This window comes from Notechis scutatus, chromosome 4 (assembly GCF_049901735.1).
Source record: "Notechis scutatus isolate UNSWTSFEM ecotype Mainland chromosome 4, rNotScu1.2, whole genome shotgun sequence".
In the NCBI taxonomy this organism is placed as follows: Eukaryota; Metazoa; Chordata; class Lepidosauria; order Squamata; family Elapidae; genus Notechis; species Notechis scutatus.
This window is the reverse complement of record NC_142012.1, coordinates 73,379,504-73,400,022: the sequence shown is the minus strand read 5'-3', so window position 1 is coordinate 73,400,022 and position 20,519 is coordinate 73,379,504. Positions and strand designations below refer to the sequence as shown.

Here is a 20,519-nt window from a genome sequence, read left to right as displayed (position 1 = left end):
AGATACTGATAACTCTTATTAGATGAATATACATTTTTATTTTTTATTCTTAAAAGTTAAGGTTTATTGAAGAAATTGTAATAATTGAAATGAATGTGAAGATGTTTAAAAATGAGGTCAATATCAGTGACCAGAAATTGAATAGTCAATTTTTTCCCTTTTACTTTTCTGAAATTAGAAATAAAATTAAGGGGGGGAAAATATGCTGCGGAATCCAAATGAAAAGATGTAATGATTATTATTGTAACTTTTTAAAAATAAGGGTTTATTGGGAATCAAGATGAGGGAATAAAGGTATATTTTAACCACTGAGGTGTCACACTCAAAGCAGTAAAAGGGGGGAAGAAACCTATACTTGTTTCTTTTTCTTTTGTGTTAAAACTTGTATTAATCTAGAATCTATAAAAAGAATGTGTGATGGAAAGGGAATATGACAGATTAAAGAACTACTTAAATTAATAAGTTAATTTAGACTATTAAAAGGAAGGAGAGACATTGGTAACTTTATTATTATTATTATTAGGCAAACATATATTGTTTATTTTTATTTTTAAAATAAATATTAAAGGATTATATTTGAAATAATTGAAATGAAACGAAAAGATGTTTGATTGAGATTAATGTAAGAGACTAGGATTAATTTATTTGTTTCTCTCCTTATTGAAAATTTGGAATGGAAAAGGTAATAATAGAATTGTATGCATATATGAATATATAACTGTTGTCATATTTGTATGTAAATGTGATGACCCGGAAATATGTTCTCCACTAAAGAGAGCTTTTTTTTAAATGTGAAAAATTGAATAAAATTTGTTTAAAAAGAAAAAATCCTGTTGGTTGGAGAAAATACTTTGTGGAATTTTGACACTAATGCATTCTGCACTATATAACAAGGGTCCCCAAATTTGGCAACTTTAAGACTTGTGGACTTCAACTCCCAGAATTCTCCAGCCATGTATGCCAAGTTTGGAGACTTCTGCTAGATAAGAAGCCAGGAAACGCAATGGGGAAAACATGGCTCCAGTCTAATCTAGAGACAGCTGCTGCTCTATTGAGTGTTTAGTGCTGGTCACTCTGATGCTTTTTGGAATCCCTGTAGCATCTGATCTGAAAGTGGATTTAAAAATGGCAAGCTGTAAGAGTGATATGAAAAAAGACATTACATGGATATACAAATAAAATTGGCTGATGTCTTAATAATTAAAAGGGGTGTATACAACGGCAAACTAAAAGAGCAATTTGGATAACTCTTATATTGGAATTTGGAAACCTATTCTGTGAACTGGGGCAAAGGAAAAAAATGAAAATGATTCAAGATTAAGATTGTTAAAAGAAAAAGAAAGGACTGTAAAGTAAGTTTATATAATCAATATTAAAATAAGACTTAACCCTTAATGGACTTTTACTGATCAGGACTGAACCACAAGTTTTTAAGGATCTGTTCTATAGATAAGAGATGAGATATGGAACATAGTGGTAGTTACATTCTAAGAGAAGTTGATAAGTTGTTAAAATTGTTTTTACTTATTGTGATGAGGGGGTAAGTCACTTCTTTATATAGTTAGTCCTTGATTTACAACTATATTGGAGCCTGCCCATTACGATCGTAAGTCATGATAGTCATAAAGGGGGTCGGTCACATGACTGACCTGATTTTATGACCTTTGTTGTTAGGCGAATGCAGCAAACCAAAAGCTTGCTATGAGAGCGGTTGAGCCAAACATGAGAAGTAACTACCAGTTTTCAGCAAATCCATTGTAAAATGCAGTCACATGACAGGAAGATACTGCCAAAGCTGTAAATGCAGCCTCTTTGCCAATGCACCTGAAATGCAGCCACACAGCCACAGGGAAATGTACAACTGTCGGAACTTCAGATCCAAGGCATAATAAATAGTCACCAGACAGATAGCTCCATAGGAACTGTTTAAATGATTATATATATTTCTTTACTTTTTGTTTGCTACATTGTTTTTTCTTTTTCCCTATATATTCTTTTTTCCCCCTTGGCTATTTTTTCTTTCTATTCTTTTATCTTTCAGGTTTTGTTACTTACAAAAATAAGAGGAATTTCTTCAGCCACAACTGGTACCTTCTATGAAGATAGCAAAGCTACTTGAATTCAGCTTAATCTTCATTTATATACTGCTTGCTACCCTGGGCAGAATTGTAACAGGCATGTATTTGAAACCAGGGCATGTGGGAAAGATTCCAGTATGTTACTGGCAGATAACACTGCATTTTGGACAATCAATAGTCTTTGCCCCTTAATACAAATATCTAAACATGTAGGTTTTTTTCCCCATTGCTATGCATTTTCTACTCATAAATCCTGATTTTTGGCATTTTTGCTGATGAAGAGCAGTTCTTTAATCTCCAGAGCTTTCCTCCTGAAAAGATTAACTTGCCATAGATTGAGAAATTACAACTGTGCCCAACAGATACTATTTAATCATAATCATGCTTTCTAGCTACATGATGATGTAAAAAGATTGAATTCAATGAGATGTTAAAGGCTGTGTTGACATGGTTGTTATTCATTGTTAAAGTGGAACAAATTTTTAGTATATCTATTTTTAGTATAGATTTGCAACTAATGTACCTCCATGATATTTTAAAACCCCTTATTTCATCTGTACGTTGCCTTTTTATCCCCCTTTCCCGTCTTGTTTTTATGTCTATTTACATATCTTCTTTAATGTCTAATGCAAACAAAAAAAGAGGCAAGTCAAGGAACTTAAAAGAAACTGCATTTCACGGGATGAATCAATCACTCCAAGCCAAAAAGAAGTTTAGGAAATGTTTTATTTTTTTTAATTTAAAATACTTACAGTTTTCCCTTCTGGCAGATATATAAGCTGGCTAAAATAATTCTGTAACTTGGCATAATTTACAATATAACTGCAATGTAACAAAACCAATTAGTCACCCAAGATTAAGCATACATGATATAAACAAAAACACATCCAAAATGAAAATATAGTTAAATCACTAATTACAGCTCTCTCTTCACATATTTTCTGGAAAAATCATCTTTATTGATATAGGAAGAGCAAATGTTATTAAGAAACTTTTAACAGGAAGGGAATTGAAGAGGCCCAAAGATCTTGTTCTTTCTAATGTGCCTTCCCTTTGAGCCTTTATTTTATTATTCTATATTATGTATTCAAGATCAAAGGCTTCCATAGTTCAGGATACTCACCTTAAAATCAGAACCCAGAAATACTTAGTTAATCCACAACACGGGCCTATGAAGAATGAAAATAATCTTTGGGCACTGAGAGCATGCAGGTCAGAATATTTAGTGGTTGCACCTGTAAGCAACTAGAAGTGCACAAGTTTCCTACCTCACAACTGAAGCCATACATCCTCTAATTTTCAGACACATCTTTTTCTCACAGCTCCTTAAAAACCCCACAACACATGCCATAATTAGCAGGAAAAATAACTAGCACTTCTGAATTCTTTCCCCAAGGGGAAAAGGGAAGTTCACAGCCTGCAGGCTGCTCGCAAAGACGTCACAGGACAGTTATTGCTGCTAAAGGCAAGAATAACAGAGCAATTTTGCAGCTCTCCTGTTACTACATCCTCTTAGCTCCAAGAATGTGGCCTGAGGTTGCACAACAGGCTAGGCTAAACTCCGGCCGACTAGTTTGCAGCCAGGTATTCGGTACAGACCTTGCCAAGGTGATTTTAATAGCCCAGGAAAGGGTAGGAAAACCCCAGGAGAACTTGGCAACCAATAAACCGTGGTGAACAACGCTTGTTCTGCCCTGTTTGATTCTCCTCCCCAGCAGCCGCCCGTGGACTGGAGAGCTTTAAAGCTAAAGAGAGGCCTTCTTCAGCTTCCCCTCTGCTGATAAGAGGAAAGCCGCTTGCATTTCGGCGAGGGCCAGGCCATACGCCTTCAAGCGAAGGAAATACCCGAATCCAGCGGGCCAGAAGGCAGCCCAGCCACCGCGCCGCTCCGGTGCCTTCTCCTCGGCCCCTGGGCCCAGCCGCTGCTCCTCGCCACAGCCGGGGCTGGATTTGCAACTACATCCCCCCTCTAAGCGCGACTCAGCCGGCGCCTTTCCCGCCGCCATGCCGGAAAGCGGAGGGGCAGCGCCGCGTTTGCAGACACCAGACGCACCTGCTGGAAAGGCTCCCGCTCCCCCCGCCTCAGCTCCCTCCTGACCCCGACGGCCTAAAGGGCGAGCCAAGGCCCGCTTGCCCCAGGCGCTGCTGCTCCGGGCTCGGCTGCAGGCGGCGGCGCCGGCGCCGGGTCCGACGGGCAGGAAAGCGGCGCTCTCGGGCCGACGGGGAGGCGCCTCCCCAGGCAGGAAAGCGCGCGGCGGCCGCCTCACCCGGCCCGTCACGCAGGCGCAGCCTCCGCCGCTCCGCCCGCCAAACGCGGCGCTTCAAGCGGGCCCTCAGGGAGGCGGCTTCGGTGGCGGCGGCTGCGGCTCCTTGGATGCTTGGCCGCGGAGATCTCGCGGTGCTGGCGGCCGGCCCGGGCTGCCTTCAGACGCCGCCTCCTTTTTGTGTCGGGGTCGGGACTGTGCGCAGTGGAGCGGGCGGGGAGGCGCGCCGGCGGCAGGAGCAGCGGCGGCGGCGGCGGCGGCAGCAGAGGAGGAGGAAGAGCCGGAGCCGCAGCGGCCGGAGGCGGGAAGGAGGAGCGCGCTGGTCTGCCTTCGCCAGCGCCGCCGGAGCCTCGCCCAGTCCGATGTGCCTCCTCCTGCGGCGGTGGCGCTGCTGCTGCTGAGCCAGCCGACGTGCCGGCCGAGCCTTGCCGTCTCCCGCAGTCCGAACATGGCCACCCCGGCAACATGCACCCGCTTCACCGACGAATACCAGCTCTACGAGGAGCTCGGCAAGTACGTCTCTCGCCCGGCCGCCTGCCTGCGCGGCGCAGCCCCAGCACCGCCGCGCCTTCCGGGGGCCCTGGAGCCGTCGCGGGTCGCCTTCGCCTCGGCCTCCCGGATCGGTTAGCTTCCCCGGGCTTGGCAGCGCCGCCGCTCAGCCCCTGGACGCTGCGGTCTTGCCGCAACTCTCCTCCTCGGCCGCCGCTGCCCGCCCGCCCCCTCCGGAGTTGCTCAAGCGAGCTGCAACTTCTGCGGCCGACGGGGGCGGAAAAGGGCAGCGCCGAGGCAGCTGGAGGGCCCCCGTCCCCGCGGAACCCGGGCCAGGGAGCTGCGGCACCGGCGCCCGCTCCGGGGACCTGGGGGCCGAGGAAGCCAATCTCGGCGCTCCCGCTGGGAAGGCCAGCCTCTCACCTGTCTCGCTTCGGCTCCAACTTCGAGACTGCCACCCCCCCGCCCCAGGGCTCCCTTCTGCATTACGGCAAGCACCGTTGCTACGTTTCTCCTACCTCAAGATCGGCTCCCTGTGTGCCTCCCCTCGCCCTGCACCGCTTCTGCCTCTTCCCGTCTGTCTTTTTCTCCTCGATGCCCACTCTGGGTGAAGGAGCAGCGTCTGGGAAGGGAGGGGATTAGGGATACCCCGGGGGCATCTCCTTCTTGCCCCGGTCTCTGCGCTTGGACCTTGGCGTGGTCTGCTTTAACTTCTGTGCAGGAATGGAAGCGGGTGGAAAACGTCTTTATCAGGGCAAGGCGGGAACAGCTGGGTCCCGATCTAGAAAGGATCCCTTAGATCAGGGGTCTCCAACCTTGGCAGCTTGAAGCCTGGCGGACTTCAACTCCCAGAATTCCCCAGCCAGCTGAGTTGAAGTCCGCCAGGCTTCAAGTTGCCCAGGTTGGAGAGCCCTGCCTTAGAAAGATGGACTTCACTCCCCATGGCTCCCAAGCAAATTACTTTGGAATCCTTTGCCTTGCAAATAGGCAAGTCCACTGCTGACTTAAAAAACTGAATTCTTGCCTGCAAATCGTAATTCGAACATAGCCTACCTTTCCCATATAGTGTCTGAGGGTCTCTCTTCTCTCCACTCACCCCCTAGCCCCAGATGCTATCTTCTGCCATCCACGCCAAACTGCAAACCAACCTCCCCCCCCAGGGGAAGGGGGTGGCGGGTGACATTTTCCTTGCTTTTTGGGCTGGCCCCTATTTCAGGGTGCTGCCTCTTGCTTTCTGAGCACCAGACAAGATGGGGATCCCGTTTTTCCTCTCAGAGAAATGGAGGCTTCCAGCCTACTTTGCCCACACTATTACGACTTTTGAGGAGGCTGCTTTGAGGTGGCTTGTGCTTGTCTGTCTTAGGGCTGGGGCTTCCCTTGCTAAATTTGGATTGACCGTGTTATAAAAGGCCACTATGAAATACATATCGAAGCTCTTCCCATTAGAGTAACAGTATTTCACCTCTGCAGTTGGGCGCTAGAAAAGTTGGAAGAGGAGTGACCATTTGAGATTTCCCCATCCATTTGCTCTGCTGCTTTGGAAGGCTTAGTGCTGAGCTCTTCCAATGTGTTTGTGAGGGCCTCTGTTGAAGAAACTGAGTAATGGATTATAGTGAGCTCATTTGGGGCTGTGTTCATGGTTAATCAAATTAGCAATAGTCACAGAACACACTGAACCATAAAATAACCACATTATTTTAGTTCCTATAATCTATTGAGCCACAAACTACATTTCAGTTGCAATCCTGGTTTCTGTGTCCAAAGAGATAGTAGGAGGTCAGGCTGGAATCCAAGAGTAAATTAAGTTAACAAACCTCAAAACTTGTCACTTTAAAAAAAACCAAAAAAAAAAAAAAAACCATGCTGGCTGTTTTCCAAACCATCTGATTTCTTAGAAGCTTCTTCTCTTTTTCTAATAATTTTTCAGTTTTTAGTTCTATTACCAATTGAGCATATGGGTTCTTTAATTAAATACCTTGACAGATTTACTCCTTTGTTCTTGATTCAGTTTCACGGGATCAGTCTTTCCATATTTCTTCTAGGGGTGCTTTCTCAGTGGTACGGAGATGCGTGAAAAAAACCTCATCTCAAGAATTTGCTGCAAAGATCATCAATACCAAGAAGCTGTCAGCAAGAGGTGAGCATCCAAGCATTGGTTTTAATCAAATTCCTATACAGAATAATGTTGGAGAATTGCTTCTTAATTGACTCTTAATTGATACAGTGTGGCAAATGTTATCATTGATCTTCTTGGAATCGGTGTTTCTTTTGGCTTTGATTTTGGAGTATGCTGCTGCCTCCAAGCTCATAGCTAGAATGGATTCATTTCTTACTAGATACTAAAGTCTGAAACATCCTGAACCAATGCTTAATAGTTAGCATCAAATTAACTACCTATTTAATAGCTCACTCAAACTATTAAGGAATTAGTTGGTGTTATACTTTCAGAAGTATAGAATGCATTATGACTCTGTATTTGGACTGGTTCTTTTTAAACTCACAGGGGCTTAGTTCTACATAACTTTGCTTAGAGCTGCATTGAAATTGGCCCAAAAGATTACATCAGGCTTCTCCAATTCAGGTGTATTTCATTTCACATTTTGAAGCCTAGAAGAATGTTTGAATCAGAAAGAGAAGGGGATTGTTAGAGGAACTGTCTAGGACCCTTGTCCTGAAGCTGATGGTATTAGAAGTAATAATGTTTTTGTTTTTAGTGTTACAATTTGGGGCTTGATTTTGTGACTATTATTTATTATAGCGATGCATTATTCTGGTCTGGGAATTTGACATGTGAAAAATCTGTTGTGGAATTTATAAAGAACAAAAAGAATCAATAATAAAGTCATGTTTTCTCTTCAGGGATGTTATTCTTTCAATGGACTTACACATTACTAACACACAACATTAACTCCACATTACTTGAATACATGTGTGAAATGGTACTCACATGATGCATAAAATGATGCATTCCTTGATGTTTATCTACTCCTCCAAGACCTCTGTTCATACTTGAAGAAGCCCATCATAGCATGCCACCATGCTTTTATACTGTTTTGAGTAGCTTGCAGCGGCATGAAATGTGTAATAATCCAATTCAAGTACAAACGTTTATTTATTCAGTGCCTTCTATAGCAAATAATTTACTTATTCTGCGTAATTAACCAGTATGTATTATGTTATTTTCCCTTGAAGCCAGGGTATTGATTTAATCCTAATCAATGTGATATTTCTTTACTCATTTTCCCATTATTTTGCCTGTTTTCAGGTTGCAATGCATCTCACTGATGGCATGCAGTACTTGAATTAAAGAGTTGTCTTCGTTGCAATATTGTTATTGTTTCTTCTTGTAATTCTTCCATGACATAATTGTATCTTCAGTTCAGCGTCTTCTTAATTTCCTCCCGCCTCCTTTTTAGCAACTTCGACAGTAACAGCCTCAGCCTGTTAGGCAACAACAGTCACTTTTCTTTGCTCTGACTTAAGAGCTCCCAACCAGGAAATTCCTTGTTTATAACGTATTTTTGCCATGAGTTTGAGGAAGAGGTGTCTACTCTTTCAACATGGGGAGAGTAAGGATCCACAAAGGCTTTTTCAACCACTGTAGTAGATGGTGGAAAATCAAAGACCTAAACAGGTACAGCGTTGGTAGAGAAAACTTTTCCCTTGCTTTCCTACTGCAAAATATAGATTATGATTATTTTTATTTACCACATTTATGTCTTTATTCCTGCAATCCCTGATTTATTTTCATGGCAATCCTATTGTATAAGAAAGATGTCAGTTGTCCTAACAATTACCTTAATGTCTCAGTGGAAATTAGAATTTCCCAGTGTCACTTGTAAGTGTCGCATGTGTCCAGTCTTTGGTTTTTCAGTGCATTTTGGAAGAACTATAAAGTAATAATTAGGGCAGCTAATACTGTGCTGCAGTTTTGGTTTCTCTGACATACCCTAGTCAGAGAGGTGTATCAGGTGGGAGAAAGAATAATGAGTTACAAAAAATAGTGCACCAAACTTCATTAAAAAGACTACATAATTTTATTCAAGTTCCTGACAAACTTATGCAGCTTTGGGAGAATAATTTCAAAGGAAAAATTGATTTATTTGCTCATCGGTTATGGTGTAAGAGAAATGAGGTGTGGATTGATTGATTGATGAAATTAATAGCAAAAATAAAACCATTGGACTAAAGGATCTGTGTCTGTGAAGAATGGAGAATTATTATTTACATATTGTAAGATGAAACAGTCAGATAACAAAGTCTGAGCTTCTACAAATTGGTGGTAGCATTCATTATTAAATGGGGGCAGTTGTGTTCTGGCAAAATCAATACAAATATTAGTGGTGCCAGGAATCATGGAGAGTTGTTTTTTGGTGATGATAGGAGATACTGCCTTATTGTTTTTGTAATAAGGCAGCTGTAATACATGACATCTCAAAGCTATCCAGAGCTTAGGAGCAGTTATAAGGCAGAAAATATAAAGGAGTGATCGGTCTAAAATGACAACAGCATCCAAGTTGATTCCTGATTACAAGTATACCATAAAAGATGGAAGGAGAAGATCACTTTTTATCTCTTCCAGGAAAACCATGGGTCAGATCTCGCGACTGCACATCTGTAAGGAAAATCACATGAATTTCTGTTGCTGTTGGTTCTGCTGTCATTTTCCTCTTGTTGGGCTCAGATTGCTGGTTGCTCTGTTGTGTGGGAAAATGTGTCTGAAGTTGGGCTTTGCTTTTGACCATATGTTGTGTGCAACAAGATTGCCATACAAATCTGTTCCTTGTGAATCACCACTATGTGGAGATGGCAAAATAAACCACAGTACACACACAGAGTGATTGTGCAGATTGTGATAAGGGTGTGAAAATTACAAGAAACAAAATCTGTCGGTTGTCATGATATCTAAATCATGGAATAAGAATTTAAGGGCCCAGACAACTATCGAGCTGCAATAAAACATGAGTTGTTATCCACTAGCCAATGAAGTAATAGGTAGTTAGTTATTCTAGCTGATTTCGGGCTTGATTGTCTAAATGTCAGTGATAAATGATCATGCTTGTTCTAAAGATGGTGGATTAATTCATTTCAGCATTTTTGAGAACCGTGAAGGGTGGAGTCCTGAGTATTACATATTGAATAGAATAGCAAAGTAGGAAAATACGTAAAGTCAGAAAATACCAAGAGGAACCCTTTTGGTCTCCGTATATAAAGAACCTCTGCTGGAAAAAGGAATCTGGCAGAGGGTGTAGGATCAGATATAGCTCCGGGTGACCTAAGAGGTGTTTAGTTTCTCTGGTGCTTCAGAGCAGCAATGTGAGTCAAGACTATGACTAAATACTCGGCCCAGAAAGCACTGGAGCCACAGTAACGCCAGCTGCAAAGTGGCAGTGAGATCTCACCACCCCATCTCTTTCTTTACAAATTCAGGCTGCTTGTAAGAAAAGCCTGTGGTGCAGTGTTTCCTCTAGCAAGTACTATTTGGCCCTGATCGTTACTGCTTCCTTTAAATACCAGCTTTTTTACTATTTCGGTACTCTCTTGAGTCACATGCTTTAGTATACGCTTACGTCCTTTCCTTTAACGTGTGTTGGCCCTCTTATCTGCGACATAAAACTGGTTTAGAGTGGGGCAGCTTACATTTCTTAGTACATACTTCTGTGGGAGCCAAGATTCTTGATGCTGACAGAGACATTGGAAACAGAAGTGAACATTTGCTTCATTACCAGGGTGGCTGTTGTAATCGTCCTTTGTTTGGTGCTCTCACTAGCTTGAGGTTAGTAGAAGCAAGGCTGAAGAACTGCAATCTATTCTAGTAAGGAAGGCGGTGAATTAGTGGAAAGCCTTGTCTCCTGCCCAGTGCTTCCTCTGCAGCCTTCTTTCCTTCCTCGTCTCTTGAATCCGTCTTACTCTGCCTGCAACACACGAGGTAGGCTCTTGACTTGGATGCAGATATTGCATTGTAAAGGTTTAACACACTGCTAAACCTTGACGTGGATTTAGAATAGTAGCTGTCATGGCTGTGACTTTAGTCCAGAATTGATTTAGTAACTGGAAAAGAGGCATTGGATTTGTTTCTGGCAACACTTTAGGAGAGAAGCGCAGGCTATTAAACTGAAATGTTTGTCTGCTGTTATAGCTTTTCACTTCATGATATCTGTGCTGAAGTCACATGGGTTTCCTTTGCTCTCTTTGAGAGCCACCTCTTTCTGTAAAAAATATTAATAGAATATTTTCAGAGTGGATAAAATAAAATATGCTGAATCCTTTTCCTCAAGCTTGTTTACCTAGCAAGGAACAGAGGCCATCCCTGGGCCACAGGCCACACCTGACCGCCCATCTGCCATGCCAAGATAATGTTCTGCTAAAATTGATGAGAAAATAGATGAAGTTAAATGGTATATTTTTCCCCTCCAAAATAATGCTACGAGGCCTTCGGGAGGGAAGATGCCCTTCCATCTATTCCCATTCCCAAATTTGGCTGAAACCAAGCTGCTGAAATTTCTGAACAGTGATGCAGTTTTTACCCATTTTGGGAGTGAGGAATAAGTGTGGCCTGCTCTTATCCCTCCAGCCAAGCTTCTGCTTCCTTTCCCATATTTAGGCCAGCAAAATAGGCAAAAAAAAAAAACCCACACACATTTGCCTCCTCCGTTCTTGTTATATAACACTGATGATGTCTGGTGCCCAGCAGCATGTCAAGGTGCCCAGAAGAGGGCAAATAGGAAAAGAGTAAACTAGAACAGTAGAGCGAGAGGAACCATTTGAATTTCTGCAGGTAAAAAGAACTGGTTAAAAATAAAAAAGTGGAATCTGGCAGAGGATGTAATGGTTAGGTATTGCTATGGGTGACCTGAGAGGTGTTCAGTTTTTGCAGGGCTCTGGAGTAGCAGTGTAAGTCAAGACTCTGGCTAAATATAGGTAGTCATGGATTAAACAACTACTGTATTTGTTTAATGACTGTTAGAAGTTACAGCAGCACTGAAAAAAGTGATTTATGACTTTTTTTTTTTCACACTTAAAACTGTTGCAGCATCCATGGTCATGTGATCAAAATTTGGACACTTGGCAACTGACTCATATTTATGACTTTTGCGACCTTCTGACAAGCAAAATGTCAGCCTTCAAGACTCCTTTCCTTTCTCTCGCATCTTTCAGCTGCCATAGTAACGGGGGGAGGGTGAAATAATTTGGCTTTGTGGGAGTGGGAAATGTGCTATAGAATGAACTGTATAACCTGGGGAAAAACTTTATTGTTTATGCTTATTTGCTTGCTTACTGCGCAACTGCAGCTCTTTATCAAACTAGGCCAAGGTCAACGGCCAGATGCCTGCATCACCACCTGAAGATGCTCCACATGACATTATACACATCTTTGATTGGATGGACCGTGTGAACTATTGTGGGTGATTTACGACATTGCAATCACTTTGTATATGTGCTTTTCACGTGTAAATCCTCAGATCTAGAATTCTTTTGATGCTATCACTTGATTTCCAGTAAAAGTTTCTTTTCTTCATAATAATGGAGTCTAAGAGTGTCTTTCTTGGATTTTGAATGGACCATCTGACATTCTATGGAGAAGTTAGATTCACTTAACAACCGTGTTACTAATTTAACAACTGTAGTGATTCACTCAATAGCTATGGCAAGAATGGTTGTAAAATGGGGCAAAACTCACTGAACAACTATCTCACTTAACAACATAAATTTTGGGCTCAAATGTGGTTGTAGGTTGAGGATTACCTACACTGGCCAAGTGGTTGAGCACTTCTAGCTCAGCAGAGATGGTGTTGGAAGCAACGAGATGTTATTCCAGTTGAAAGTTAATGGCATCAAGAATGCTTTCATTCTTTTACTGGGTGTTCAAGCTGTTCCATTTTCTTTTTCTTTGTTTTGTTTTGTTTTTTTGCCTGGAAGAGAATCTCTTTTAATAGTGATTCTCAGCCTTAAGCCTGGAAGCACTACTTCCTTGCTTGGTCATGTTGCAATTAAGCATCCTGTTCTTCATGTAATTAAATATGGGCCATTGAGGGACTAATTTGCATTAAGGTTGTGACTTGCTATAATGTTTATGTCTCACTAAACAGTCAAGAAAGTCCTTTCTCCCCTTTTCCCTTTTCTCTGCAGCCAGTTGCATTGGATAAGGGAGCCCCGGAGAAAATTGTGATGGAATGACGTGAATGACCCCATATCACCCAACCAAATAAATCTAATTCATTTATAGGATTTTTATCCTGCCCTTCAAATAAAAGCTACCCAAGTGGCTTACGTATAATCAATGAAAAATGCATTGTGTGTTGCAAACTTACAAACAAAAAAGATAATCCAGAAAGGAAAAAGTATATGGAGAAAGGTGAGATAATGACCTCTTTCCCCTCCCCCATTCTTGGGCTTAAAAAAGAGCTACTGTAGGTCCAGGAATGGCGCTGATACAGTTGGATCTTTTAGCAACTGCCTTACTTCCTCATTAGGGTCTAATTTGGCTTGATAAAATGACAGGTGTTGTTCTTTCAGTTTACAGGACTGGGGAGCATTTGTGGGATTGGAACTACTGAAGGAGATGCTGGAACTCATTCAGTGACATTGTGATATCAATGGAAGGGACATGGTAGGACCCAAAGTTGTTTTTGGACCCAAATTCCAAAAGAGAACTGGACTTTCTTGTTTTTTTTTTTACTTTGACAATGTTTCACTTCTCATACAATAAGCTTCAGAAGAAAGGTGAAATGTTTTCAAAGAAAAAAACAAAGTCTAGTTGTCTTTTAGAAAATTGCCTTTGGGACAACCATGATTGGGTGATTGAGAGTCTCCATAGAGAGTTTGGACTACCCTGGTAGTTTCTAAGCTTAGTTTTTGAGGATACGGATGAGAGTTAGGCAAAATGCTTGTATCAGGTCTTCACCCTGAAAAACCACCTCAAAACAGACCAGTATCAATATTGGCATCATGTTGCCCAAATTGGAGTGCAGCGAGTATAATGTGGGTTGACCGGTCTTGCTTTGAAAACTATGTTTAAGTGAGTTATGGACTATTTCTGCTACCTAATCAAATTGCTTCCTCCCTTGCTCCCTGAGAGGACTGCACTGTGAAGCTTTAGATTTCAGGCACAGTTACAAGGCAGTGTAGTCAGGAATGAAAATTAGAGTTAAGGTGTTGATTTGAAATTGGCTAAAGGAAAAAAAAACAAGTATGTGAAAGTGAGCAAAATGATTAAATACAGTAAGACCAAATAATATTTGAGTGCAGATGGGTAAAGAAGCTTCAGGAAATGGGTAACTGAGTAGAAGGAATCAAATTTAACTTGGAAAGTCAGCAGATGGTTTTTGAATCTCCAACTGGATTGTTTTGGTTTAATGTACAAATTAGCTCTAGAGCTAACTATCACAAGTCTTTGTACTGAAAATAATTTGTGATTCATCTTCAAGTGTTGAAATTGATGCAGACATAATATTGGAGTTTAAAAGGGCCGGATTGACAAGTAGTAGTCTGTTAAAACTTTTTTGAATAACAAAACAAATATAGAACTAGCTGAGCAATAATATTCAGGTAATAATATTTGGTAATACGCTTTTGTTAGACAGGTTTTCTTTTTCTCTTTTGCTTGTGTCCAATTCTTAGATGCTTCCTGGATAAGTCCCTGGAGTTTTCCTGGCAAGGTTTTTCAGAAGTGATTTGCCATTGCCTCCTTCCTAGGGCTGAGAAAAAGAATCTGGCCCAAGATCACCGAGTTGGCTCTGTGCTTAAAGTGGGACTAGAACTCATGGCCTCCCAGTTTCTAATCCTGCGCCCTAAGCACTAAACCAAAGTGGCTCTCAAATTTCAGGTTTGGGATCACGTTTTGAACTTTTTTATACTGAATAATCTGTTAGCTTCCCAGAATTCCCAGTCAAGAAGCAAAGCTCTAGTAATACAAAATTATATAGGAATAACTCCCAAGTACAAAATTCCAAGCAATTTTCAGCGTGATCCACAGCTGTTCCAGATGTGCATCCCCCCCCCCCCAGGAAACTGCCATCCTTGTTTGAAACAGCAATTCCCGACTTCAGTTGTGTACTTTGCGGAAGCTGCTTCGAGTATAGCCCAGTGGGCTTGGAGGGGGGGAAATAGGACCTTCTGTAGCAGACGAAGAATAGTTTTTCAACTTGTGGAGAGAACATCTTGATTTTCCCAAACATAGCATAGCTAACACAAGGCACATTCAAGGCTTTTTCTTCATAAACTCATTTGGTAATGATTAGTCTGAAGGTATTTGTATTTAAAGTCCTGTTTCTCTCTGCTCCATTTTTGTGGTGGCTATCGATTGCTTAATAATATGTCCAGATGTCTTTTTCATGAAGGCATCATTAGAAATGGCCCATCCTACTGTCTCTTCCCAACTTTATACCACTAGCATGTACATTATTATAGCAGTAAAAAGTTGGCACCGAGAGTCTGAAATGGAAAGATGACAAATACATAAATAAATGGAAAGATGACAAAAAAATAAATAAATCAAATCAACAAATAAATGCTCTATCTTACATATTGGCAAAAAAAATAAAAAAATAAAATACAAGCTAAATAGTCAAGACCTTGTTGATGATCCAAACTCTGTCAAGGACCTTGGAGTATTCATCTAATGATCTAAGTGCTAGAGCCCACTGTAACTGCATAGCCAAAAAGGCATTAAGAGTTGTTAACCTAATCCTGCGTAGCTTTTTCTCCGGTAATATCACTCTACTAACTAGAGCATATAAAACATTTGCTAGACCAATACTTGAATACAGCTCATCAGTCTGGAACCCGCATTACATATCTGATATTAATACAATTGAGAAAGTCCAGAAATATTTTATGAGAAGAATCCTCCACTCCTCTACTCGTAGCAGAATACCTTATGCCACCAGACTTGAAATTTTAAACCTAGACAACCTAGAACCACGCCGCCTTCGGTTCGATCTAAGTATAGTATATAAAATTATATATTACAATGTCCTACCTATCAATGAATACTTCAGCTTCAACCAAAACAATATACAAGAGCACTAAATAGATACAAACTCAAGATAAACCACACCAAACTTGATTGCAGGAAATACGACTTCAGCAACAGAGTGGTCAATGTCTGGCATACTCTATTTGACTCTGTGGTTTCTTCCCCAAACCCCAAAATCTTCAACATTAGATTGTCTACTATTGACCTCACCCCTTTCCTAAGAGGTCTGTAGGGGATGTGCATAAGCGCACCAAAACGTGCCTACCGTCCCTGTCCTATTGTTTCTTTTTCTATTTCATATATTTATAACCATGTTTATACTTATACCTATTATCTAATAATTGTTTGACAAAATAAATAAATAAATAAAAATAAATAAAATTGGTTGGGTTCAACTGATATATTCCTCCTTTAGTTTTTCATGAAAGCCTAACCATTTTTTTTGTGGAATCCCAGAATATAATTTGGAAAAAAAATCCCAATTCACTTATCTGATAACTGAAATTGGGCTCAAATGTCTTCATTTGTGAAGAAATCTGGATATATCTGCAACATTAGCACACTTTCCTAGATTTCCTAAATGTGATGCCTTTCTGGACTAGCAACCATTAGAAAGCTAGTTATTTAATATCTGGTTAAATTTTTCCAGAAAACATTGAAATAGTAGGGACATGTCTTGCCAATTAGAAGATGGTTGTCAGTGTTTGATAAAGTGAAAGAAAAATGCACAGTGAAAAAGGCCATAATTTGAGTTTAGACCCTTCTAGTTGAAACCTTGTCTCATTTATAAATTCACTGATGCAGTTCGGATATGCATTAGAATTATGCAGCTAGTATCTTTTTCTATAGGGAAAAGAGCTTTCATTTCTGCGGATGAATTGCCTCATAATATACATAATGGATTTGTACAACTTCTATTTATATTAAATGGTTTTAAAATGGCATTGTTTTTAGAAATTCAGTTCAAATACATATATTATGTATAAATTTAAGCCCAAAAATATATAATATTCCCGAGAAATGGAAACAATAGAGAATAGAATAGAATGAATGAGCTGAAAGGGACTTTGGAGGTCTTCTAGTCCAGCCCCCTGCTCAAGCAGGAGAACCTATACTATTTCAGATAGAGAACGTTGTACACTGTGGTGATTCCCCATTGTTAATTGTAGCAGCATATTTGTTATCTGATTTCAGAAAAAGCATAACATATGTGTTCTTATTCATACTAATGTGACTGTAGACCTTGTTTTCAGGAAATTTCTTGAAGGGAGTTTTGGATTGAGTTAAATCTGTGGCTAAATTACATGAGGATTCACTCTAGCACAGAAGAGTCTCTTTCCATTCTTGTGAAAACTCTAATGCCATAACTGCTGCATTATATAAGGAATCTAAAATCTTGGGTGGATGCCGACCAGTGAACTGATGTACTTTGCAAAAATGGCTGACATTAAAGCCAGCAAATCAGCCTCTTTGATGTATGCTTGGATTAAACAGTCTTACTCAGCACAAATCTGATGCACAGTGTGGACTTCCGGCCATGGGATCTGTAGGGAAAGCTGGCATGACCAGGAGTTCTGTCAGTTAACTTCTACATTTCTGGTGGCCTTTTTGGCTGAGGAGGACTGATGCCTTTCACATGGGTAACAATGCCCCTGCTAGACACCAGTTGAATTTAAATTCAACAATGTTCTTCTCAAGTGACACCCTGTACAATTGCATAGCAACTTTTGCTGCTAACAAAATTTATTCAAAGACTGAAGCTTTCATGAGCTTTGTCTGATGAAGCTGCCGCTTGCTATGTGCATCCAGCGAAGTGAGCTACAGCTCACAAAAACGTATGTCATTTAGCACACTTGTTATTCAGAAAAGATACTATCGGACTCCTGATGTTTTGTCCCTCCCGGAACAAATAGATTATCCTACTGAGAAATGTCTATTATTCCAACATCATTATACTCAGCAGTTGGTCTGCAATAGTTTCATGGAGTGAATGTTCAGGTCTTGCTTTTCTAAGTTTTTTTGCTATGGTGGTTTTTGAGCTGCAGCTAAATTTGGTCTGATCTAGATGTAGATCCAGTATTCGTCTTCTTTTTCCCCCAACTCTCATCAATAAATTTAATGCAAATAATTGTTTGCTTCTGTGGGATTTAATGGGAACATAATCCTAGGTGCTGAGGATGATGGGCATTCTTGAACCTGTAGTCACTTTTCTTGGTACTTCCAAGTTCCTTTCCTCCAGCTGACATGTTTAGATTCTTTCAGTAAAAACTGACAAGCTTTTAGATCATCTTTATTTCCGAGTAAACTCTACCCTCCCCTCAAGCATTCTTAGGAAATAAAAATAGAGGGGAGCTATGCCTCAGTGCTTTGTTTGGAAATGTGCCATTCCAATTTTTTTTTTTTTTTTTTGTGACTGGCCATGCCAGTTACGGCAGACATTTTGTGGCTAGACTGATCTCCCATGGCAACCATGTTGTGAAGTGGCCACGCAAGTGCCTCTGAAGGATGTTAAGTTCTTGAGCCACACACGGGAGCCACACACTGCAGATTGCCTTGAGACGGAGGGAGGGAGTGCGTGGAGAATACAACTACATTTTTGGTCCTATAGAGTGTTATTTTGGTTTGTAGCACATAATGAAAACTTCCAGAAAATATTCCAAGGCCACAAGATGACAAATGCCAGGCCCTTCTCTAATCATCACACCTTAGCCCCTATTCCATTTTTAGCATATTTAAGCAAATGAAAGCAACGACAGAATTGGTAGGGGTCTTAGAGGTCATCTAGTCCAGCCTCTTGGCAGTATTCATTAAAACATTTCTGACAGACAATTGTCCAGCCTCCTTCTGAAAATAACAAAGGAGAATTCAAGACTTTATGTGGTAGCCTGTTCCATCGCCTGACAACTTAAAATGATTTTTATTTACTTGATTTATATGGCTGCTCATCTTGCTTTTATGTAACTCTAAGCAGCTTACAGTAAAGCAAATAGCACAAAATAAATGATACAAAACAAGAGTAAAACAAGAATAGCAGCAAGGCACAATCTAAACTATCTTCCACACCGCAGGAGATGGGCTCTAACCGATGCCTGGGTCCCCAGCACAAAGTCAGGTTTTTAAGGCCTTATGGAAAGCCAACAGGGCCAGGGCCGGTCCAACCTGAGGGGAAATTATGTTTTAAAGGGTGGGGGCTAAGGTAGACATGACTCTCCCTCTGAGCCCTACCAGCCAACACTCCTTAGCTCCCAAAATATGCCCTTCCAGACAGATTGGATAGGATAGGTAGAAACAGTTGGAGAGAGAAGATCCTATAATTTACCTAGTATAAGCCATGAAAGGCTTTAAAGGTGACAACCAGCATCTTGAATTGCAGCTTGAAGCACACCAGAAGTCAGTGTAGCTCAAAACACAGTGGTGTCATAAGAGCTTCGTAATTGGCACCAGTAACAAAGTGCCTGTGCTGTTGCATTTTGCATCAGTTGAAGCTTCCAAATACTCCTCAAGTAGAGCACCACAGAAGGTGTATTGCAGCAGTCCAGACTGGAGGTCACAAGGACAGGAGTGACTGTGAGCAGTGCCCCCACAACTGATGCACATCCCTAAACTGTGAAAAAACCCTCCTAGCCCTGGCTGCCACCTGTGTTTTGAGCAGGACCTGCGAGTGCAGGAGGGCCCCAGGTTGCATATCCGGTCTGTCTGGGGCAATACCATCCCATCCAGAACCAAAGATAGAAGAACCCAGAAGGTTCAAAAAACCCAGACCCCCTGAGTCTTCCTTGAGTTGTGAAGGGGCCTGTTGCACCCATCCAGGCTGCCACAGCTTCCAGGCACTTAGATGAAACCTTCATGGCATCATTCAGATACCATCACATATTGAATGTAGCTCACTCCAAACTGTTGGATGATCTCATCCAGTGGCTTCATGTAGATGTTAAATAGGTGGGGAGAGATTACCAAACCCTGAGGAGGAACTCCATAAACGAGGGGTCCCTAGCTGGATCTCTCCCCTCTCTCAACATTGACTGGAACAAACTCTGGAGGAAGAAGGAGAACCAGCACAACATCATGCTGTCCACTCCCAACTCTTGGAGTAGGTCAAGAAGGCACCCTAATTGATGATACTGAAAGCTATTGAGAAGTGAAGAAGAAGTGCTCCTGCCAGAGGTTATCCAAGAGTGCTAAGATCAGTGCTATCTTGGTCTCTGAACGGAGACTAAGATAATCCTTTTTTCCCCAAAGTCCTCTGAAGTTTGCAATGCAACCTAGGAAAGAAAAGTTAGTGATCAAAAATTAGATAAAATGATGTGGTCTAGTGGTGGCCTCTTGAGGAGGGGATGAATCCCTGCCTGCTTAAAGGGTCTATGACAATTTGCCACGGTCAACTCACCATGACCAACTCACTGCAGGAAAACTCGCCATGGCCATTTCACAACAGGGCAACTCGCTGCAGGACAAGAGTTACAGTAATGTCAAAGAAATTGCGGAATAGAATCATTAAAGAAAGGATGCAAAAGGAGGGATGGAACAAAATATGAATGGGAAAAATTAAAAATATTTTTATTTAAATATAATTATTAAATTGTCCTGCAGCAAGTTGGCCATGTTGAGTTGGCTGTGGCAAGTTGGCCGCAGCAAATTGCCTATGGGAAAATGTCCCATTCCCGTGCTTAAGAGGCAGCAGAACTACCCCTTCTATTAAAGAGGAATTAA

General features: G+C 41.3%; 1 protein-coding gene and 1 long non-coding RNA gene across 17 annotated transcripts in view; both read left to right on the top strand.

Moving 5' to 3' along the window:
• The first annotated feature begins 377 nt into the window (after positions 1-377).
• CAMK2G (calcium/calmodulin dependent protein kinase II gamma) overlaps positions 378-20,519 on the top strand; it is a 217,503-nt gene continuing 197,361 nt past the window's right edge. For all 16 annotated transcript variants that reach the window (XM_026674244.2, XM_026674241.2, XM_026674242.2 and 13 more), the window contains exons 1-2: positions 378-4,855; positions 6,874-6,968. In XM_026674244.2, the coding sequence (XP_026530029.1) occupies positions 4,791-4,855; positions 6,874-6,968 (160 nt within the window). In that variant the 5' untranslated portion in view covers positions 378-4,790. The remainder of the gene's footprint in view (positions 4,856-6,873; positions 6,969-20,519) is intronic.
• LOC148130784 (uncharacterized) lies at positions 8,277-12,356 on the top strand. Its single transcript, XR_015749307.1, has 2 exons — positions 8,277-8,465; positions 11,865-12,356. It is a non-coding gene; the product is annotated as an uncharacterized LOC148130784 (long non-coding RNA).